This window comes from Canis lupus, chromosome 2 (genome assembly GCF_003254725.2).
Source record: "Canis lupus dingo isolate Sandy chromosome 2, ASM325472v2, whole genome shotgun sequence".
Lineage (NCBI taxonomy): Eukaryota > Metazoa > Chordata > Mammalia > Carnivora > Canidae > Canis > Canis lupus.
In genome coordinates this window covers 2,519,670-2,544,441 of record NC_064244.1, presented here as the reverse complement: position 1 = coordinate 2,544,441, position 24,772 = coordinate 2,519,670, and the positions used below count along the sequence as shown (strand labels likewise).

The 24,772-nt window shown below is 37.5% G+C and overlaps 1 protein-coding gene across 33 annotated transcripts in view; it reads right to left on the bottom strand.

Annotated features, from left to right (window-relative positions):
- PARD3 (par-3 family cell polarity regulator) overlaps positions 1 to 24,772 on the bottom strand; it is a 651,639-nt gene that overhangs the window by 371,190 nt on the left and 255,677 nt on the right. For all 33 annotated transcript variants that reach the window (XM_049099647.1, XM_025478491.3, XM_025478472.3 and 30 more), the window contains one exon: positions 12,818 to 12,998. Coding sequence is in view for 31 of the 33 variants with exons in the window: in XM_025478491.3 (XP_025334276.1) it covers positions 12,818 to 12,998 (181 nt within the window). In the remaining 2 variants the exon portion in view is untranslated. The remainder of the gene's footprint in view (positions 1 to 12,817; positions 12,999 to 24,772) is intronic.

Sequence of the window (24,772 nt, the reverse complement as noted above, 5' to 3'; positions counted from 1 at the left end):
AAATTTCACACTTACAGCATATCAATAATTATGAAAAGTTCTTTCAATTATGCAAAAGAGGTAAATATTAGGCTAATTTGTTCTTACAGATTATTTTTATTAAGCAAACTGAATTACATAACAATGACTAGAGTTCTATTTTTATAAACATTGCACCATTTGGCTTAACTAAGGTCTCAAAGACATACTTCTAATGAGGTGGTTTGCCCCACTGTTCATTACTTTTCTTCCCTGTGTACTGAAATCAAAATGACCATCCTATGAATGCTTTTAGTACAGATGACCATTATCATACCCATAGTAACCTGATCAGGAAAGACAGTACCTTCATACGGAAACTGATGGTAGTGTATTTTTTTCACTCTACAATATTAAAACATATGCATACTGCAACAGGCAGTAAAATGGCCCTGAAAGATGTCCACATCCTAATCTCTGGAACCTGCCACAGTAGCTTACATGGCAAAAGAGCCTTTGTCAGTGTGATGAAGGTAAAGGCTTTGACTTGAGGAGATTATCCTGTATCACCAAGTGGGCCTAACATAATTGCATGAGTCCTTAACAATGGAAGAGAAGAGCAGAAGAAAACAGGAAGATCTGACTGAAAAAAAAGCAAGAATCAAAGAGATACAAGGTTGCTGATGCTGAAGATGGCATTAGGGACCACCAGCCAAGGGGAGCAGGTAGCCTCCAGTCACTGGCCAAAGCAAGAAAATGGATTCTCTCCTAGAGCCTCCAGGGGACGCCCAACCCTAACAACCTTTGGGTTTTATTTTAGTATGATCCCCATGGCACTCTAACTTACAGCACTCTAATAAATTTGTTTTAAGCCACTAAGTTTGTGGGGATTTGTTATAGCAGGATTAGAAAACTAGCCCATATGTATAAACAGTCACATATACACACACAGAACTACATACAGCCTGCTCTTAAAACATGGGGGCAGAAAATTATATAGTAACTCCATGTAAGATTCATGCCCCACTTTTGAAGACAAGAGGTGGCAAATTTCAGATGAGGAAGAGAAATGAAAATGGTGGACTGTAACTTTTCTGACTGAAGCAGAGACACAGATACAGGCTCATCCATATCACTGCCCACCCTGGCTCCCCCTTACTGCCTTGGAGTGGATGCATGACCTCTGAAGCTTTAACCATGCATCACAGACCCGTACTCAGCATTCGGGGCTTTTTCTTCCTAGGAATTTTGATTCATCAGTGACCTTGTTTACGCGTCTCATTCCCAAACCCCTTACTCTGGTTACAAAAGAATGGCTATTATCAAATATTAGTGTGTACTCATACATTTTTATGCAAGCTGATTGCCAGCTGGTTTTTGTTGTATTAAGTCATAAATCTTTATGCTGTAACATCTCTGCCAAGCAATGGAATACTGTTTTCCAACTCATTAACACAAATTCTATATTTAAAATAAATACTTCTCACGATGCTTTAAATAACAAATTAACTAATAGATCAGCCATGGAACAAAGTACATTCTTAAATCGATAGATTACTCAATAGATTGAGTAAACTTGCCCTTTGATTACTGCTTTTTCCATATTGTGGTTGGTCTGAGGCCTCCTAGACTGATCCCATTGTAATTTTCCATCTGTAAACATGGTGATCGTCTTCATAAAATGATTTATTTTCCTGAAGTTACTCTTACACTCCTTCCATCACTAAATATCAGCCGTGTACATGTATATATGTACTCACACTAACATATGTATACATGTCAGTTTCTAATTATTACCAGGGTACCATTCTCTGAACAAAAAATGCTATTCTTTGATTAGGTGGAAATGACGACAGCACAGGCAACAAGATGTCACAAATGCTGCATTTCTCCTTCACTCCAAAAATGGTGGCTGCAGAAAATATAGGGTGAAGAAAGCATTCTACAACTATTAGAAAGAATACAAATTAAAAGGTGACCCATGCTGGGAACACACGGTATGAAAGTATTTAAGGAGAAGCACCATCAGTTTTTTGGATTTCTGAGACCAAAAAGGAGAAAAAGTAAATGAGGTAATGAAAGCATAATCGCCTTTTTGGAGTCATGAACATTCTAAACTAAAGTACCATTGATTGCCAGTATGAGGAAAATATTTAAAGGAAGATTCAAACATAAGATCTGGAAAGATCTGGAGGAAAAAAAATCTCTTTGTAAGAAGGCACGATCAACCCTTTCTCAACTCATGTGCACTTACACGCAGTGAGCCACACTAGCTGCACACACTGTAGCAACCAGATTTGTTACAAAGGAGAAAAACTATTTGCTAAAATGTAGGGAATGAATTGATCACTGAAAACTAATATATTACTAATCTCTAAATCAATATGGATGAATTTAGTAAATACAAAATAACATAACGAATTCACACACTGATTTACATGTAGGTTTTTTTCTTTGAAGTGTGGCCCTCACAGAGACTACTACCGGTGCATTCCAAGAAAAATCAGAAGGGGTTAAAAAATCCCAGGTGCATTTATCAAGCACCTTGTGCCTTTTGTGAAGCTTCTTCTCAGTCCTTCACTATTTGGGACTGACACAATGATTCTGAGAAATGAAGCCCATCTCCATCTGGGTATAGGAGCAAACACAACTGGGAATAAAAAGCCATTTCTGACATTAAAAGCAATGAGAGTGCAGCCCAGGTGGCTCAGCGGTTTAGCGCCGCCTTCAGCCCAAGGTCCTGATCCTAGAGACCCAGGATCGAGTCCCACGTCGGGCTCCCTGCATGGAGTCTGCTTCTCCCTCTGCCTGTGTCTCTGCCCCCCCCCCGCCCGTGTGTGTGTGTGTGTGTGTGTGTGTGTGTGTGTGTGTGTCTCACGAATAAATAAAATCTTTTAAAAAATAAAAATAAATAAATGCAATGAGAAAATAAATAAGTAAACATGGTCTCAAGAAGTAAATAAGAGATCTATATCAAGTGCGGCAAGAAGAGAAGAAAAGATTTTATCTGCAGGCTTTCCTGCTGACAAAATAATACACAATATGGGTCCCTCTGTGACACGCGCTAACAGAAAAAGAACCTACATACCTGGTTAGAATGAGAAAATGAAAAAGAAGTCATGTTTACAATCTAATCTTGTCTACTAAAACATTTTCATACGATTATTTTCTCTATGTAGTATACTTCTTATTGCCATTTGGAAATGAGCTCCTTTGCTTTGATTTAAACTATACTTTCCAGGGCAGCCTGGGTGGCTCAGTGGTTTAGCGCTGCCTTTGCCCCAGGGCATGATCCTGGAGTCCTGGGATTCAGTCCCACATCAGGCTTCCTGCATGGAGTCAGCTTCTCCCTCTGCCTGTGTCCCTGCCTCTCTCTCTCTGTCTCTCATGAATAAATAAATAAAATCTTTTAAAAATTTAAAAAAATAAACTATACTTCCCTAACATATTCATAGCTATTTTTACCTTTACAAATTTTAAGTGTCAGTAACTATTTGCTGAATAGTTTGAACTATTTGATAAATAGATAATTAGGAAAATAAGGTATATTTCCACACAAAAGCAAGAGTACAAGGCAAGATCTCAGGGCCAAGTAAAATATAATAGCCAAGGGCAAAAGAAGGAAGGAAGGAAGAAGTGTTCAGGCAGTGGGGAAACCTTTGAGGGAAAAACAAATCTGTAAGAAGTGTTCTCTTACAATTTAAGTAGGTTTTAATGGATACAGAGAGCTTCATGCAAGAGGGGTCCAATTCCACATGGTTTGGGTCCAATTTCAAAGGCAACTTCTGGTGAAGTGCCACACGTCCACATGTCGAAGGTGTGGAGATCCTGCCCAGCCAAGGCAGCACTGAAACCCCCTGCGGGCAAGCTTCTTCAGATGAAAACAGTCTGAGGATTGCTGGCTAACCACAGGCTAAAAGTCCACCTGATCACATGGGGCAGAGAATTTCTTAAAAAAAAATAATACTCCTCAGACTAATGGTCTGACAGTCACTATCATTAGGTGTAAAATATTTTCTTCCACATGTGTAGGGATTTGTTAAAAATTCAGTGTTTCACATAGATGTACCATTAAACAATGTAAGGAGAAAAAGTTTATTCTGCTTAAAGATATCTCAGAAATACTGATGCCAGGTAGAAAGTGCCAAGATGCTTTGACTCCAAGTCAGTGTTGGAAATGCCACAAAGAAACCAACAAAGGGAGCCTGAGATCCGGCAGAAGTTTGTACATTTTCAGGAGTAGCTCAGCTTGTCTTGAACCTGAAGCCCTGAGCCACTGCTAGGCCATAAGCACTGACTATATTAGTTTACTCGAGACCAAGGTTCCCAGTGGTCAAAATAGGGGAAGTGAACCTGGACGTTCTCCAAGGGATGACTACAATTGTACGGAGACATAAAAATCTTTTTCAAATGTTCTTTACACAATGTCATATACTGACAGCCTGTAAGGGGAGAAGCCCCACACCTGCCTCAGTGTTCCTATACTCGATGGTAAAGTAAGCAGACAGCAAGGACAAAGAACACTGAGAAGACAACAAAGTTACTTTGGAGTGCTCCAACATAAAGACACAGATGAAATGTTTTAGCCCAGTGAAGCAAAGGATCACTTCTATTTTATTAGCGTTTTAAAACCTAATGTGTTCTGATGTGTGGAAAATATATTTTGTTCATTTTTTTACAGATGCAACATTTCACAAGTTTAAGATAATGTTACAACCAAAACTACCATACGTTGATTACCAGTTATTTAATTGGAAAATCGAAGGATAAAATAGGCCTCTCTGTGATCCCAAATATCAATGGAAAAAAGATTTTATTTATGGTATTTAAATGTAGTCCTCTGGAACAAACAAGGTGGTTCACAGACTGTGTGCCTGCTGCTGAACCACTGTCGCCTGACAGCCCATCTTATCTGCCAAATTGCTCATTAGGTTTGGCAATTTTCACCTGCGCCTCCAGTTTATATTTCAGCAGGGAATAAACATCAGTCTGCTTTTACCATCCTCTGCAAGTGAGCTCCAAACACCTCCTCAGTAGCACAGTCCCCACCTACCTGCAATCCTCCAAATACACTCACCTTGTCTACATACCATTATTTTTAAAATGTCAATTTGGCTTCCAGCTTTGGAAGCTAGCTTAGCTTAAATAAAGCAAAAATATGGGAGAGAATATGCAAAATAAGCCCCATATTACAAAACTAAGTGGGCTAACAATTCACTTATTTTTTAATACAAGAAAAAGGACACACAAACAATCTGAATTTAATTTTAAAAATGCTTATTTTAGGGAATAGTTCTGAGTGTGGCACAGGTGACAAGACAGCAGTGAAGATGATTCTTCTTCCAATTGGTTCTGACCCATCCAACCTTTATTATAGGCCTGAAAGGAGAATACTCCAATTTATAAATAAACAATAGAGGTAACGTGGCAACCAGAACAAAGAGGTAGCTGAGAGTAGTACTCAGCTCTCAGCCTGTGCCTGCTTCCACTCATCCCTTCCTATGAGCACTCTGACATTCAGAGGCAGATCAATACACAAAAAAATACAAAAGAGATACTTTGTGGGCAAAAAGCAACAAAGATATAAAACAAAATGTCTGAAACCCCATAAAACAACTTCTGATGGAATACTGTTTTTCATTTTGCAGAAGTAAAATATTCACCACCAACCCTGCAATTAGCTAGAAAATTACAATAATTACAGCAATTTTGTATCCCATCTCCAATCCAATTAATAGATATATGACCTTGTCAACATGCAATAATCAGATTGCATCTACAACAAAACTGGATGAGTTTTTATATGCTGAATAGAACTTGCACAGTAAGAAGGTAATTATTTGAAATACTGAGAATACCATTTGTATGCCATGCTCCACTTCACAAGTTAAAAGGAAATATAATAGGAATATTATTTCTATTTTTCAATATATATTTAAATCAAATCTAGAAAATAGTATTCTAGTACCAGTTAATGTTAAGAGAATAGAGCTCTAAATCAAAGATCTTGGATCTCTTAGCAAGGCAAAAATCAGGCTGTATATGCTTAGGTATGAAAACAAATTAAGAGATTAATTAACAAATTAACAAGAAAGGGGAGTGGGTGCTAATTTTAGGAAACAATCCTCCTGTAACAATTATTACTATCTCTTTTAGTTCTAAAAGTTAGGAAGGCAGTAAAACCTTACCAATCAAACAGCACTATTTCAACAGAATTTTGCCAGGATTAGATAAAAACTAACCGTAAAATTAACACAGCTTAGAAATGTTAAAAATGTTAAAAGACTTAAAACATAGTAAACATACATAGAATCTAATAAATCAAATACTTTCTCAACATTCCTATAGCAATACTATTTCCAGAAATTTTACAATTACTAGGGCATGATGCCAGTTCCAAAGGAATCTTCAGTCTGGATATTTTAAAAATTATAGATTTCTGAGGTGAAAAGGAATCCAGCCACCAGTCTAAAATCAGGCTACCTTGGAACGTCTGACCTCTACAAAAAAGGTCCTTGAAAATTAAAAAACAAAGAAAAAAAATCACCAAGTGAAAAAAATCACTAGACTTGAACTCAATGATTAATTTGCATAGGAAATCTGTGCCCCTGAGCACATTTGGTCTCTAAGCCTGGATTTGTGGACACTGAAAAAAGAGAGAGTAAAAAATGTATCCCAGAATTGTGAGGTTAAGAGAAAACAGTTCAATCTGACTCTGTATTGAAGAGACACAGTGTGTCCTAATCAAGAATGTATGTCCCATCAGGACACCTGGCTGGCTTAGTCAATGGAGCACAGGATTCCTGATCTCAGGGTTGTGAGTTCAAGCCCCATGTTGGGTATAGAGATTACCTAAAAATAAAATCTCTTAAAAATTAAGAAAAAAAAAAGAATATATGTTCTATTTGCTTGGGTTCCATAACCACTCAATCCTTTAAGACATCCTTTATCACCATTACCATCCTACAGTCTTCTGTTATCTGTGCTTATCATGTGCCCATCACTGTATTCAGACTTTATTTCTTTTATAAGATTTTACTTATTTATTTGAGAGAGAGCAAGCACAAGCACTGTGAGCAGCAGAGGGAGAAGCAGACTCTCCACTGAGCAAGGTGCCTGATGTGGGGCTCCATCTTGGGACCCCAGGATCATAACATGACCTGAAGGCAGATGCCTAACTGACTGAGCCACCCATGCACCCTGTATTAGGACTTTAAAGACCTCATTACTACTCACAACAATCCTGAGGTAGGTACTTAGACATTAAGGAATTGAGGCTGAGAGAGACTACTGGTCTTACCCAAATGCCCAAAATGACGTGACACTGCCTGTAGTCTTTCTAAATCATGAATATACTACTCTGTACTGCTAGGAAAGGAGTCTTTGCATAGCAAGCTCATGTTAAAAGCATAAAGTTGAATATACTACCACTCAAACTTATCAAAAGTCTGGATTTAAAAAAAAAAAAAAAAACAGGAAAGACGATTTGTCCAGGTTACGTGATATGTGGTTATCTCTAAATCGAAGCTTGCTTTTGCTTGAGAGGATGGAAAGACCATCCAAGGGATGTCAGTACACCAAAAATTGGGGGGATTTGATGTCAAGATCTTCACATTCAATTTACATCTCTCCCTAAAATGGCTCTACTATCTTTAAAACAAAGGAGTCAAGGTGAAATGCTGGCTCTTCTTATCCATTTCTCCCTAATAAACAGTAGCTAAGGGCTGATATTTATCCAGGAGGCAGAGGAGGCCCAATACCTGAGGCTCACAGTGCTTTTAGAGGCCAAATGTTTGATTTTTTTTTATTTTAACATTTTATTTATTTATTTACAAAGACAGAGAGCATGTAAGCAGGGGAAGGGGCAGAGGGAGAGAGAGAGAGAATTTTGAGCAGACTCCCTGCTAAGCTCAGAGCCCCATGCAGGGTTGGATCTCATGACCCTGAGATCATGACTTGAGCCAAAAACCAAGAGTTGGATGCTTTACCAGCTACACCACCCAGGTGCCCCTTAATTTCTTTTAAAATCAAAAGAAAAACAAAATGAACTTTGAGAGTTAAAGAAAATGTTTTAATTTTTTCCTCATATAAAAATGATACTTTTAGGGCATATTAAAACTATGAAATTTTAAAGTTATATGAACTTTGAGCAGCTTTTCTACCTCACAAGATGGGGGGAGGAACAAAACAAAACAACCCCCCACATACACACATTTTTAAAATTACAAAATAAAAAAATAAGCATCACTTATCCCAAATCTCAACAATTAATGAGATACACCACTGCACATAAAAACTTCCAGCATGGAGTGCCTGGGTGGCTCAGCTGGTTAAGTACCCAACTCTTGGTTTGGCTTAGGTCATGATCTCAGTCAGTGTCACAAGACAGAGCCCCATGTGGGGCTCTATGCTCAGCATTGAGTCTGCCTGAAACTCATATTCTCTCTCAAAATAAATAAATAAATAATCTTTTTTTAATAAGCAAACAAACAAACAAACCCCCAGGGTACCAAACGAAGGGACATTTCAAAAATAATGACCTTGATGTTAAGAAAGTAAATGACTCAGGCTAACCAATCCTTTTGCCACTCAACTAGTTTCTAGTTCATTCCTTTCAACAAAATGAAAGGAAGACATAAGTCAGTTGTCTTTCCACTGATACATCAATAAAAATAATTTGATGAAGGATCACTAACTGATTTTTGGTGCTTAATTTGGAGAAAGATTGAAGAATTGATGGTATAGCACTGTAACAAACTCTGGCTACACCCTCCTACTCGCTTCCATGAACGAAATTTGTCAGATAACAATTTCCTATTCTATAAAAATTTATTTTTTTCTACACTTGGTATACTAATTGAGGAGAAAACGCCATTTAAAGGATACATTTATAATTAAAATAATTTCTGGGGTGCCTGGGTAGCTCAGTCGATTTTAGTTCTGATCCCAATTTCAGGGTCGTGAAATGGAGTGCCCAGCATGGAGCCTGATTAAGAGATTCTCTCTCTCTACCCTCACCCTCCATCGGCCCCTACCCCATCCCAGTCACACACACTCTCTCTCAAAAAATAAATAAATAAAAATGAACAACAGCCATTTTATACGTAAAAATGAAAATCTAACCTACAGTCTGCAGAAACCAACCTAATGAGCCAATCCGCTACCTAGAGGAATCAGTCCAGGAAATCAGACTATCTGTAGCAACCAGTTCAGGAACCCAAGCAATAACCTCTGCTATGGCACAAACTAGCTAGGACCTGATTAATAATTGACAGCTTCTCTAATCTTTGAGTCTGCTTTCAACTTAGGAACAGCAGAAAAAGCCAAACATGCACCCTTAACCAATCACAAAGGATATTCTGCTTCTTGGTAGCCGACCTACAGTTACTCTATGCCAACAGCTACCAGTCAGGGCACATCTAAGGCCTCCCCTTTGTTTTACTATAAAGCCTTCCTACTTCTCTTCCTGCCAAATACAAGTGATGTTAGCTGAGTCCCCTGCTATGGCAAGCTCTGAATACACACCCTTGCTACGGCAAGCTCTAAATAAATAGTTTGTTCTCATTTGGATGTTCTCATTTATTTCCACGTTAACAGGCAAATTTTTTTACATTGCATATTTATGCTACTTTGATCAATTAGGTACTAATAATGACCCACCAGTATATTTGCATTTTATGTGGATGTATTTTCTTTGTTTCAGAGAAACTTGAAAAGATGGCCAATAAAAGATATTCAGGCCTAAAAATACATTAGGTTAAAACTCGGAGTTCGGGATCCCTGGGTGGCGCAGCGGTTTGGCACCTGCCTTTGGCCCAGGGCGCGATCCTGGAGACCCGGGATCGGATCCCACGTCGGGCTCCCGGTGCATGGAGCCTGCTTCTCCCTCTGCCTGTGTCTCTGCCTCTCTCTCTCTCTCTCTCTCTCTCTGTGACTATCATAAATAAATAAAAATTAAAAAAAAAAAAAAACTCGGAGTTCTATTAAATGAAACAAAGCTCAAGAGAAACAGGAATTAAGTAAACTTTGAAAAGTGTTAAATAAGTGCCTCATGTATGTACTTCCTTTAAACACACACACACATACACACAAACCTTTCTTAAGAGTAATTTTAAACACATATAAAAATAGAATAGTATACTGAATCCCCACATAGCCACTCAGCTACCCATTCCCCAATCCCAGCCTGTCGACTTTGAAGCAAATTCCAGATATATCATATCCAACCATAACTATTTCATTATGTATTACAAAAAGATAAAGACTTTTTAGAAAATAATTTCAGGGATCCCTGTGTGGCGCAGTGGTTTGGCGCCTGCCTTTGGCCCAGGGCGCGATCCTGGAGACCCGGGATCGAATCCCACGTCGGGCTCCCGGTGCATGGAGCCTGCTTCTCCCTCTGCCTGTGTCTCTGCCTCTCTCTTTCTCTCTCTCTCTCTCTCTCTCTCTCTCTGTGACTATCATAAATAAATAAAGAAAAAATATTAAAAAAAAAGAAAATAATTTCAATAACAAGCAAACCTAAAAAGAAATAATTTCTTAATATCAAATAATCAGTGGTCAACTCACCAATCAGATATGACTACTATTCTTTTGTTGCTGTTTCATTTAAATCAGGATTCAAACAAGATTCACAAATTACAAGTGGATGTTATATCTCTTAAGTCTCTATTAATCTGTGTTTCCTCTCCTCTTGTTTCCCCTACCTTGTGCTTGACCTCTGGGTCGAACCTGAGTCATTTGTCTTGTATCGTTTCCCACCATCTTGATGCCTTAATCAGGTGCTCATAGTATCCCCTATCTTTACCAATTTACTCATCGTGTATCACAATGCTTGGCCCAGCATACTCCAACCCTGTATTATGTCTGAATCAGTGGTATTAAAATAGTATGAAAAACCATCTTAATAGATAGGGGACTCGTATATAATGGGTAACTTTTACATAGTCACCAAACCCTGTATTTGGTAAATGCTTACCATAAACTTACCCAATGGCTGCCAAAGCCATAAAATCTAAATAAACTTAGCATATAAAAATCAGAACTAGAAAGTAGTATTTACATATTCTCCCACTGATGGCTACAACACAGTGCTTCAAATATAAATTCCTTTGCTCAATAAAAACAAGGTAAAAGAGATATTTTGTGTTGACAACAGCATTTAAATTTTAACACACAGGACCAGCCAAATGTGGGTGGTGGTTCAGTCAGTTAAATGTTGATGCATCTAGAGCAAAAGACACAAAGTGATGAAATTCAAATTCTTAACATAAAGATAGCATTACCTTTCCTGTAACACTTTGTTAAGGTGCAGCTAAATTAAAGGTGCATCCTTTATAAAACACAAATTAAAAACTAGTATAATAACACGCCAAAAAAAGCTCTGTATTTATTTATATACAATAAGAGTATAACTTTTCACATAAGAACACTACTTGCCAAATACCAGGTACCTGAACACCTGTACTATTATTTAATTAAAACTTACTTTAAATCACATTTAGGCAATCCACATTTTATAAAGGAGTTTATTCAAAGAAGATAATTATTAAAGCATGGGCTAACTGAGCTGTATACAATAAAGTAATTAGTGTACCACTTACATACTACCTTGCATACCAGATGGTACGCACCTCACGTTTTGAAAAACATTACCCAAAGTAACTCCAAGATAAGATTTTTAAAAGAGCATATGCATATATAATCAAATACTATTTCTACAAAATTGGTCTAAAATATGTTTGTATATGTGTATAATCAAACCTAATTTTATAAGAATAAACTATATTCAGGGCACTAGGTGGTTCAGTCACTTAAGTGCCTGCCTTCAGCTGGTACTGGGATCTAACCCTGAGTTGGGCTCCCAGCTCAGTGGAAAGTCTGCTTCTCCCTCTCCCTCTGCCCTCCTCCCTGTTCATGTTCTCTCTTTCTCTCTCTCTCTTTCTCTCTCTCTCTCTCTCTAACAAAATATTAAAAGTAAATAAATAAACCATATTCTAAATACTATCTAACTATTCTATATGGGACTTTGTATATTATTATAGACTATTGTTTATATTATTACCTATTGTATATGAAGATCTACTGCTATCAGTAAAATCACATTCAACTTGAAAGACTGCAATGTTTCTAAATAGGTTTGACTAAAAGATAAATGATTTTTGACTCACAGTTTTCTTGAAATGGATCTTCTTATTCTTAAACACTGCTCAATTATAAGATTAGACAATTACAAACACAATTGTAAACACTATATTTTTAGCAAAAGCTCTTCACTCTTCCGTAAACCTGCCAGTAACGGCTGACAGAATTCTTCAGGCAAGTGTCCTAGAACTTGAGTACTTGATGAACCCAGATTTCTAGGCTTCTGTATTTTCTCTCCTTTTGATGGTATCCTAATCGCAGCTTTCCAGATCTCTGATGGTAATTCTGGCTGAGGTCTCTTCATCACCTTCTCTTCAGATAAAGTTCAAGTAATGGTTGTATCCAAGTTGATTATCAATCAGATACGCTATGTTTTGGTTCAGTGTGAAGGCCTTTGACTTACTATTTGATCTAGCATTCAGATGAAAAACACGGCAAGAAAAACCAGGGAATGTAACTTTACCTATTATCCTTAGTTACCTTTAGTGAGCAATTAAAAGTCTACTAGTCTAAAGTAAAGTAAGCCCAGTATATTAAAATGTGAAGAATCTTGCCTACCTCTCCAGCAAAAGACATTTGCACAGGTTCTAAACTTAATCAATTTTTGATAAAAACAGATAATGAATTCCATTCACGGGAGCATGGCTGGATAACAAGAGTTGGCATTCCTGTAAATTAAGATGAAACATGCAGAGAAGAAAGAGCTTTCACTTACTTGCACGAAGAACTGAAGGTGTGACCTCAATTTCACTTGTAGCTTGATAAGGCTGAAAGGCTGAAACATTGTTGGTGCCAAGCTCACTGCCAAATATCTCTGGACTCTGGGTACCTGTGGAGCTGGCACTGGTGCCATCACCTCCATGATGTGGATCTTGCTCATCAAACACTGCTACCAGCTAGAAAGGAAAGGTAAATTTGCATTTATAAACAAAGCCATTTAAAATTGCTATAAAAAAATAAAAAATAAAATAAAATAAAATTGCTATCAAACAGATGAATTACTGAACTTTACCTCTGAAGCTAAGAATACACTAGACATTAACGAATTGAATTTAAATAAAATTAAATTAAAAATAAAGTGAAAAAATAAAATTGCTACCAAAAAGTTACACTGTATTTGACATAAATCTACAGAGGAAAAATACTGACATTTAAGCAATCAGGAATATTATGTCTAAGGAAGCAAAAATTCAAAGAAATAGTCTTCCCCTGAGTTTTGATGCTTTACTTTTATATTTCCAAGTTGTACATTTCATATCCAAAATTCTAATGGTGAAAAATAATAAAATGGTTTTCTATAACAGAACACTAAGGGAGTCAGGGTAGATTTAAATCTTTTTGTAGGGACGCCTGGGTGGCTCAGTGGTTGAATATCTGCCTTTGGCTCAGGGCATGATTCTGGGATACGGGATCGAGTCCCACATTGGGATCCTTATGGGGAGCCTGCTTCTTCTGCCTACGTCTCTGCTTCTTTCTTTGTGTCTTTCATGAATAAATAAATAAAATGTCTTAAAAATAAATAAATAAATCTTTTTGTAAGTGACATATTAAGTGGAAAAGAAAATGCATTTCTGTATATATTGCATATATATGATCTATAGTATCACATATACAACAAAAGACTTAAGGTACCTTTCACATAGGAGGAAGGAGTATTAAAAATTATACACATCTACCCATTTATGCATAAGAAATATAAGAAGGATAAAAGATACGGTTGTCTCCCAGGATTGTAAGAACAGGATTGGAAAAAAAAAAAAAGGGAGGTTGGCGGGGAAGAAAAGAATTAAATAATTTTGGAAAACTATGTTCACTGTTTAATGTAAGGCTATAGACAAAAAGAACTTTCACATAAATTTGTTTCTCACAAGTGTATAGTTTAGAAATCCTCACACTACTATACATATACACATACACAGAGACACACCCCAGGAATCAATGAAAAAGAAAAATATTTTGGATACTGAGAGTCTAAATTCTTATTACCAGAAACATAAGTTACAAATAAGGAAAAAAACTGTGATACTAGATTAAAATTAGAGGCATCAATATGAACATGTGTTTTTTTTATAAGTGGGTAGGTAGGTAGACAGATAAAAAGGGATGTATGAATGTTAATGAATATATGATTCTTAGCTCTCCCCACTGAGAGGTCCTAGAAGCAACCGCACACAGTATGAAGGAATGCAAGTGCTCAGATCTTGGGTTTCTGATACCATTTTCCAATAAATGAAGTAGCACTCCTTAGAAGAATGATTAATTCCAGAGGTGGGGCAGAGAAAATATATGATGGGCTTGGAACACCTGTAATGCCAAACAAAAACCAAAGAGTACTCAAAACTGAAAGAGGCACATCAAAGGGAATCAGGTGCCAACCAGAAGGAACTCCCAATGGCCAAAGTTGTGACAACTCATTAACAAGTAAATAACTATACAACTGGATTTTAGTCTAAAAACAAACAAATATTTTGAGTCCATAATGATACAAATCAATAATTGAAGAAATAATTAAAAGTGGAAATGGATAGCTCTTTCATACTGTAGCATTCCCATTAATAAAAAGAGAAGGGGGGATCCTTGGGTGGCTCAGCGGTTTGGCGCCTGCCTTTGGCCCAGGGCAGGATCCTGGAGTCCTGGGATTGAGTCCGACATCAGGCTCCCGGCATGGAGCCTACTTCTCCCTCCTCCTGTGTCACTGCCTCTCCCTCTCTCTCTCTCTCTCTCTCTCTCTCTACCATAAATAAATAAATAAATCTTTTTAAAAAAAGAGAGAGAGAAGGAATGATGGAAACAGAAGTCATTACCAAGCAATCTCCACAGTACTAACTGCTGTAGGCAAGACCACCAATGGAAGCTAAAAATTACTGGTGAAAATATGACGAGAAACAGGGTATTTGCATATCTCAAAGTATCTCCCCACAAAATATTTTTTAATTAAAAAGAGAAAAATGGTGTCTTTACAGGGGAAAAACTTGGCAGAAACTACTTTACCAAGGTTAACATTACCAGTAATGAGTCATATCACCCTCTGAAAAAAATGCATGGAGAACAAAAAATTACTTCTGTGGTATTCCTGCTAAAAATGTGTATCTTTAATCTAACCACGAGAAAACATGAGACAAATCCAAATCAAGGGACATCCTATAAAATAACTCACATTCTTTAAAAATATTAAAGTCATGAAAGCAAAAGAAAGGCTGATGAAATGTGTAAATTAGAAGAGACAGAGGAGAAACAACTGCATGCAATGTGAAATTCTTGCCTGGATCCTGGACTAAAAAACGGACATTGGTGGAAAAGAGGCAGAATTCAAATGATGTAGATTAGTTAACGGTATTGACTCAATGTTACTAGTTTCCTATCTTTGATAATTGTCCCAGAGTTATGTCAGATTCTACATTAGAAGTGGATGAAGGGAATGTGGAAATAGTCTCTGCTAGTTTTGCAACCTTTCTCAAGTATAAAATTATCTCAAAATTAGAACTTCATATTAGCATTACAAAATACCATGAGAATTAAAATCCAATCTATTTTTTCTTATACCTAAACCATGGCAGCACTTTAAAATCTCCGAGTAATAAAGTTTAAGGGACAGCCCACCTTATTCATTCACACTACAACCCTCTGCCTAGTAAACTAAGCTTGGCATTCCAAGGAAGCAGAAACATGTCTAACCCAAAAACACCCACTCCTACCTTCCTCCCATCTAAGCATTTCCAATACTAATAGTCCTATCAGTTAAAGGACGGTATGATAAATTTACAGAACATGAGAAGTATTTATAATTACAATCCTCATTTTGTAGACAGTTTTGTCATTTTGAACAAATGTTATTTCCATATATTGCCAATCAACTCATAAGACAAGAGAGAAAACCATCATAAATTCATAGAGACATGAAGACAAACAAGAAGCTCAGAACCGTGTTGTGGCATCATATATAATTAGCTGATTAAACAACATGGAGGGAAGTTAAGTAGTAAGAAGAAATTAAAGTAGGATCACTCAACCTTATAATAAGCAACATAAGTAGGAAAAGAAATCCTTAGCAGTTATAAAAAACAGAAAGGTGTTTGCATGTACACACAGAAGCTTCCATATACAGAAATAAAAATCAGTCTGTTTATCTGACATTGACTGGCAAAAATCTCCCAGAATTATTAACACAGACATTCTGCTAGATCAGGGGTCAGCAAACTTCTGATGGGTCCAAATAGTAAATGTCTTTGGAGCTGTGCAATCCTTGCAGCTTCTGTCACGACTATTCTACTCTGCCACTGTAGCACAAAAATAGCCAGTGGCAATATACAAATAAATGAGCATAACTAAGTTTAAATAAAACTTTATTTACAAGTAGGCAATGGACCAAATTTGGCCCATAGGCCAACATCTAATAATCCTGCCCCCTGAATGCTCATCCATCCAGGAACATCCAATTGGCAATTTTCAATTTGGGAAATGAAACTAAAGGTCAAGGTGCCCTGGTAACCCTGATAAACTATCAATATCCATCTCAAGCTCTTCACTGAGATTTTGAATTTCCACACTTGATTTTAATATCATCAGACTTCTCACAAGGTGCATGGCTTAATATGCATTTTGAAGATACTAAGTTCTGACATTCGGTGTTTAATTGGAAGCAAATGAAATTCAAGTTTTGTTATTAGCTTTTTACAATGGGGTGGTTCTTTCAAGAATCTAGTCCTTTCTGCAAAATGAGAATGGAGATTGCAAATTACAAAGAACAAGTATTTAAATGCCACACATGGAAGAACTTACACATGTATATTAGTTTCAATAATTATCTCCAGCATTTTTTAGAAAATACAAGTATTATGAAATCTGGACTGTGTCACGAACAAATGCTGTTTGAATTTCAGTGGCAGAATCACAGTTGGTGATTTGCAATATGCCAATAACATACAATTTCCACAGCTTTCTTTTAAACCAAAATTTAAGTGTCAGGTGCAGATATGAAGTAATTTTGTGTTAAATTGGGAAGGGTATATAATTTTAGAAAATCTACTCTACAAGAATGCACATAGTAACACAGCAAAAGAAAACCAGACCTTCACAAAAAAAAAAAAAATCACATATTAAAAATCTCTATCATGCCCTTCAAAAATAAAGGAAATGTCTGCTTTTAAATTTGTGAAACATGACTCATATTCATATTTTAACAGATGGAATCTTCTCCGCTGTCCATGAAGTAGATCATCTTTGAAAGTTCATTTTTACTTTCAATAGTTATGACTTAATCTCTCTTCTGATCCATTCATACAACAAATCTCCATGAGAACAGGCATGCTGAACTTAGGATAACACCCACAATTTAGGATAAACCCACATTCAAATAAACTCCAAACTTGGCCATACATTCCTCACCCACATCAGGACAAATCATCTTAACTCTTTGAAACATATTCTTTTCTTTAAGCTGTTTTTAAAACAGCACATGCAAACACTTATAAACCACTGGGATAATAGGTAGCCCCTTTCATGGGTAAAATTATGTGCTGAGAGCCCAGAGCTGTATGTAGCAAAGCATCTAAGAGCATAGGATTCAGAATCAAACAGCTCTCCATCCAAAAATAGCTCTGATCTTACTCTGTCAATGGGTGTTGGTAAATCCACTGGCCTCTCTACCATGTCTCAGCCTTACAGTCCTCATCGTAAAACAGTGAATGGTGGCTGTGGTAGGCAGAATCAAAGACCCACAAGGGGTCTATGCCCAAACCCCAAGACCCGTGGATGTTAACCTTCCATGGCAAAAGGAATTTAAAACTATGACTCAGATTAAAGACCTTACACTAGAGAGATTATCCTGAATTATCCTGGGGGAGGGGGCATCTAATTACACAAATCTGGAAAAGTGGAGAACCTTTCCCAACTGTGGTCAGGGAGAATTTGACAATGGTTAGAGATGCTACATTGCTGGCTTTGAAAATGAAGAAAGGAAGTCATGAGCCAAGGAATGTAAGGGGCCTCTGGAAAGCAAAGAAATGGATTCTGTCCTAGAACCTCCAGAAAGGAACAGAGCTCTGCTTCCACCTTGATTTGAGCCCAGTGAGGCTCCTGTCAGACTTGTATCTACAGAACTGTAAATTAACAAATCTGTGAGACTTTAAGCCATGAATTTGTAGTAACTTGTTATGGCACTAGTAGGCACTAATAGAGCAGCACTGCCTACCCTCCTAGAGCTGCTGTGACAAAGAGATAAGATATATGCTTTCAGAACCCAAGTGCACATTTACCATTAGCTATTATTAAGTTACATTGTGCTGGGTGACACACACTTTTGTAAATTTGAGGACCAGTTTCAAGAGTAACTGAAGACTGAGGCCAAAACTCTTCCACACACCAAGGATAAGGGGAGGCGGGGGGGGGGGGGGGGGGGGAGAGGTGCAGGGTGGGGAACAAGAAGAGGAAAGGAGAAGTCTTGACAGGGGCATCTGAGTGGCTCAGTCGGTTAAGCAGCCAACTCTTAATTTCAGCTCAAGTCATAATCTAAAGGTCCTGGGATCAAATCCAGATCAGGTTCATCCCAGGACTCCCAAGATCATGACCTGAGCCGAAGTCAGACACTTAACTGACTGAGCCACCCAGGCAACCCAATAAATAAATCTTTACCAAAAAAAAGGAAAGGAAAGGAAAAGAAAGGAAACAAAAAAACGAAACGAAAAGGAAAAAGAAAAGCCCTGCTAGAAAACTGAACATCACAATAACCACAAAATGAACTTCTCTTGCAGGGGTTTTACATCCTCTCCTTAACTCCTCACACAAAAATGGAGCAGACTTTATATTTCATTTCAGAAAAAAGAAAACTAAGACTCCAAGATTAATATGACCAGAATTTAACTATAAGTAAGTACAGAATGAATCTGAGTACTAGAAATCAAATCTATCCAACTTCAAAGATCCTTTTTCTCCCAAACCTCCTACCTCTGGAACATCTAACATATTGACAGCGCAAGCCCTGGGAAGCTGCACACTATAATCATCTATGAGTCTTTGAATAGGATTCTGTTCATTCTTGATTAACTAAAGGTAATAATCCACCTTACCAAATTAACATAACTTTAACACCAAGACCTAAAATTTTCTGAACATATCTGAGGGAAACCAAGATAATTTTAAATAATTCTATTCTGGTGATAGCATCACTCAGTCTTAATCAGAAGAGTTTTTTAAAATAATCAAAAGATCTTGGAGATTCTGTCTTCATAAAGGAAAATGGAGGTGACTTAAGTAGTTGTCTGAGTGAGACCTGAAGACCCTCTAGCTCAGACCCCACACAGCTTCAGAAGCCATGGCATGGCCACAGCCCTTGAATCATCTTCTCTGTTGATTTCTTTCCTACACAGGCTGGACACATCCAGAGGAAGCTTATTATAATGGGTCTCAAGAATGTCCTCTGCATGCTCAACATTAATATACCAAACTGTTTGAAATAAAGACTTGTAATTCTTTAGAAAGGCAGCCCTCTTGGTAGCCCTGGAGAAGGTCCAAAGCATGTGGAAAAATACTAAAAGCCACAAGGAACTTAAAGATGCTTGGGAGACTCTCTTCACCTATGGAACATAAGTGGCCTCAGTGAGTAAGCTAGACTCCACTGAATCAATTGGTTTATAAAATCAAAACAAAATCAGCAAGAAACACAAAAGAGATAATGCACTTGATTGTGCCTTCAGTGGGGAGTTATTTGTGTTTGCCACATTTCTTAACGTGCTTCCTGACACAATAGGATGATGATGATGATGATGATGATGATAATGATGCCCTGAAATAATGAGGGCATCATGCAACACATACCTCTGAGCAATGGCAGGAAGATTTCATGGGCAAATGTGCCTCAAAGAATAAATGAGACAAAAAGAAAATGCAGTGTAAATGTGAGGGCTACAGCACAGTACAATAAGTTTCTAAAAACTAGTAAGAAAAATCAAGTGGTTAAAGGCACATGTATTTTATGACTGAAGGGATACTGTTCCAAAACATATGACTCTAAACTCTCATGTTCCATAACTGCCTATTTTCCCTCACAGGTCAATCTGTGAATTTCTACAGTTAGGATCACACATACCAGTAACTTCACTTTTTCCTCCCTTTCACTCAGGGATGTACTTTTTAAAACATGTTAAAGTACATCAAGCACATGGGTTCCTGAATTCATCCATTTCTTAAAAAAAAAACAAGGAACAAAAACCTTTCATTTACAGTTGTCTCCCATAAAGCATACTTAACAATCTACAGCATATCTATAAAAGGAAAATTAACAGGTAGTACCATGATTACATGGGTTAGCATAGTGTGTAATCTACACGTAAGAAGGGAATCTAATGAGATTATTTAAAGATTTTATTTATTTATTCATGAAAGACACAGAGAGGGGGGGGGGGCAGAAGCAGGCTCCACGTAGGAAGCCCGATGTGGAACTCGATCCCAGAACTCTGGGATCATGCGCTGAGCCAAAGGCAGATGCCCAACCGCTGAGCCACCCAGGCATCCCGAGATAAATATTTAATAGTGCCATTTCAAACAACATATCATGTAGAGGAGGGCAAGACATGCCCAGTGCTACCTGAACAACCAAGGAGACCAACACCATCACACACCCCTACCTATCAATAGTCAAAGGTCACCTGTCTCACAAGAGCTAATAGCATCCTTTAAGAAAATGACAGATACCTAAAAAGGTATTATGCTTCATCTGGAAATCACAGTGAAACATATTCAGCTAGGACACTCCCCAGCTTACATTTCCAAGCTGGGATTTAATTCTGCTGTCCCTCGGGATGATACACTCGATCACCCACTGAGCCTTCAAACTAATTAGATTCCCAATTTAAGAATAATGTTCAACTAACAGCCTTCAGTATATCAACTACAAACCACAATGAAAATATGCAAATACCATAGCCATAAGCTAGCTGACCCACTTGTCAGATATAATGTAAACCCTCTTCCTCCCATCCCCATCACCAAGTGTCACTGTTCCATTTGTACCCCTCCATAAAGTTACAATTACATTACACTACTGTTTAAGCGTTAACAAAAAGTATGATTGCACGGTAAGATAGAGCAAAATAACTCTGATATTGGCTAATCACACATAGATAGGCTGACTCCAAATTGGAGGAAGTGGCATTTCTTATGATGTTTATCATGAACACACACAGCTTTCTCTCAAAGAGATGACAGTAGTTAAAATTGGGAAAGAAGCAATGTGATCCTCGGAATCAAATGTAATGATATAATAACTATTATATAGACATGGGGAAAACTACTGAATTCATCTGTAGCTTTCTGATGACTGAACTTATTTTAATGACATAGAGACACTACTAGATCCTTAGTCATTCTCTGAGCCTTACTTGCCATCATGGTTCATTAAAAAAACTCATTTAAAAAGAGCTACTGTTTTACTGGATGAATAAGCAGAACAATAGTAAAAGAATATATTTGAGCCAAGGATGTTTTATAATAGTAGTAATACAAGTTATATCAATGCAAACTAACTCACTACAGGAGAATCTCAAGCTTGCCATTAAAGAACTTTAAATGCTACATTCACTAGATTAATTCTGTACTTCATCACCATTTCAAGAATTAAGTATATTTTGTCTGACAGGAGGGGAAAAAAAGACCCAAAGCTTAGAAATTAACTCTAAAATGACAGGAGCACACTAAAAGCTAGCCACTTTTCCTACTGGCTATGCCAGGAATGGCAAGAAGCTAGGAGTCCTTGCCCTGCACTGTACCATGAGGAGCAACTATAAATCCACCCCAACTTCGATCTCTACAGCTTAAGATTTTAGAAGCAGCTGCCCCTCGTCTATGATCCCTTCCCTACCTTGCCGCTCTGCCAACCTTCCAACACATATCTCCTAAAAGTGAGTAAGATGTGGAAATAAGAATCAACAACAAGGTGCTTTAATCTGTAGACAATTTAATGCTTCACTATTAGTATGTACAACATATTGATTCACAAATAGCTATTCAGGAAAAATATTCAGGAATAGCTGCATTAATGAATGGGAAATGACAGACTCCCTCAAGAGTAAACTTCTATGAATGCCATATTCCAGAAATTGGGGATCTAAATTTAAAAAAAAAAAAAGTTTTATTGATCAAAGTCTAACATCATGGAGGAAATAGGGCATAATGAGACAAGCCAAAGCCATACACACATAGCGTTTCAATGTCTTGCTCTGAAATGTAACACTCACAGCATCAATCATGATATTACTTGAGCTTTATTTACTGAGCACAATGACCTTTGTCCCACAAAGGCATGCTATTGCCCCCTTGGTTCCCAAGTCTGTCACCATGCTCAGATCCCCCCAACTCCTGACCCAGGGAGCTAAAGGATGAGAAGCTGCCGATGTGATCCCTCAGCCCAGAAACACAGCATCATAATTACACTGTGCAGGATCATGAAGTCTTAAAAAGCTCATGCCCTGCTCTTCTGTGCACCCGGATTTTGCCTCCATTTGGTGAGTCCACCAAAGCAAGGTTGAGCCCTTTGATTAGGAAGGTGTTTTTTAGTTTAGCTCTTCAACACACCAGGTAAATTAAGCAAGGGCCTATTCCACTGACATGAAAACCTTGCCTCAAAAAGCCCACACCACCCCCAGCTCCTCCTCCCACCATACAACTAGCAAGATACAGATGTTTATTACATCGGAGAAAAGGTATAGTCCAATGTAAGCCTCTGGCTGCTACTGTACCCTGCCCCTACCAACTTGTACCATAGAGCACTGGAGTGTTGGAGTCTATACCAGGTGTTTGCAGGCACAGAGGGGCAATCAACCAAAGTCAGTCTTTCATCAAGTAACACCATCTCACAGAACTTAGACAATCACATACTTTGCCTAATCAAGCCATCACTGATTCCATGGTTGAACATATGACAAATGACTCATCACAAAAATTTCTTGCCAGTCAAATCTGGTGAACTATATATAATACTTTATTTTTTGGCAATCAGTAATGGAAAATTTCCCATCCTAAAATAGAAATTTGAAGGATCACTTCCTTAGTTCTAAATTTTTCAAATCATGTTTAAAATTAAAAGTAGGAGAAAAGAAAACTTGTCTGTGGCTCCAGTCAATCAATCAGTACTAGGAAGTACTTAGGCAGAAAATATCTCAACACAATGTTAGACCTAGAGAGAAGGCAACAGAGGTAAGCAAATGATCCCCTCTGGCATTTAAAGACAAGATAATATTTCCAACTCAAATAACTAGCCTTGTTTCCAAGGCAACTTGGCATTTGTATAGGGAACTCACTAGGGAGTTAGAAATCCCTTAACTGCTGACTTCAGGATTTGAACCAGACCCCGACTGATACCTTAGCTGCCATCTAAGAGCATCATCAGAAAAAGGAGAGTTTAACTGCTGTAAAAGAAGAAAGGAATTCAGATGACTCTATTAAGACTGGGGAGTGAAAGGGATGTAGGGGAAAAAAAAAAAAAAAAAGGGCATGAAGAAAAGCAAGCAAGAAAAAATGGGAGTTGCTGTTTAACACTGATTTCTTTTCCAATGAAGGTGCATAAAAATCCCACTATTCTGTTCAAAGTTCTGAATGAAAGTTCAGTTTACACTGATACATAATAAAAAGTCACTACTCATTCTGACAACCACAAGCCAATATTAGCAAAAGATCAAAGTTCAATGAATTTGTTTTGTAAAATATAATGATAATGTTACATTACAAAATGCCTTTCAGATTAATTTGCATGCAAAAAGGATAAGTGTGATTTTTAAATACCCACCCAGAGGCAGAGATGAAAAACTTCAAACATTTTCTGACTCCTTTTTGCTACACTCATTATTTCAATACCTTCTACAAAGGAGAGATAAAGGTGTCCTTGACATTAGCCTAAATTATCTTCAGTATGCAACACAATGCTGATTAAATTAGGCTCATTTTAATCAACTGGCAGGTTTATTCAAAAAGTAACTAAATAATAAAATTCTTTATAACAACTCTTCATTAGTATAACCTGTTTTAGCAATGTTTTTTTTTAAGTGAACACAGAAAAAATACTAATTGTATGTCAATCCTTTCTACCTCATATTTGACAGATAAAAGAAATAGCAAGTTAAACATTTTCTCCAATCCACAAATAGCTTTAATACTGAAATGTAATGCAAATCTTTTAAAATCTAGTACCATCTAATGGATGTAGGTAGCCGAGTTCAAAGAGTTTGGAAACCTCAATTTTTATGAAAGTATATTCTGAGGATAGCCAAAGCCTCTTGCTTTCCTTTCACTTACTTTGCACGCACAAGAATGGACCCCGTATGTGACCCAGAACAGTGGAATCAGAGTCCCGTTTATGCTGGTGTTTGCTGAGCACTCCACTCATTCCATTACCATGAGGCTGCCAGTCTTGAACTGGTTCCCCAAAATGAGTGAGGCTCAGAGAGGTGATTCAGCAGGTGTATGATCCAGGGCAGGTCCAAAACTCTGGGTCGGGTCTCAGTCCCGATAGGGTTGTTGCCTTTCTTACTTAATCCTGACAAATTGCACACACAACAGCTCCCACAAATAGCAAGTAGTCAATAAATGTCAGCTATTATTATTATTTGAGACAGCTTCAAGAGACTGAGATTACCAACAGAGGAAGATGAAGGGCACTGGGATTAAGTTAAATTGCATGAAC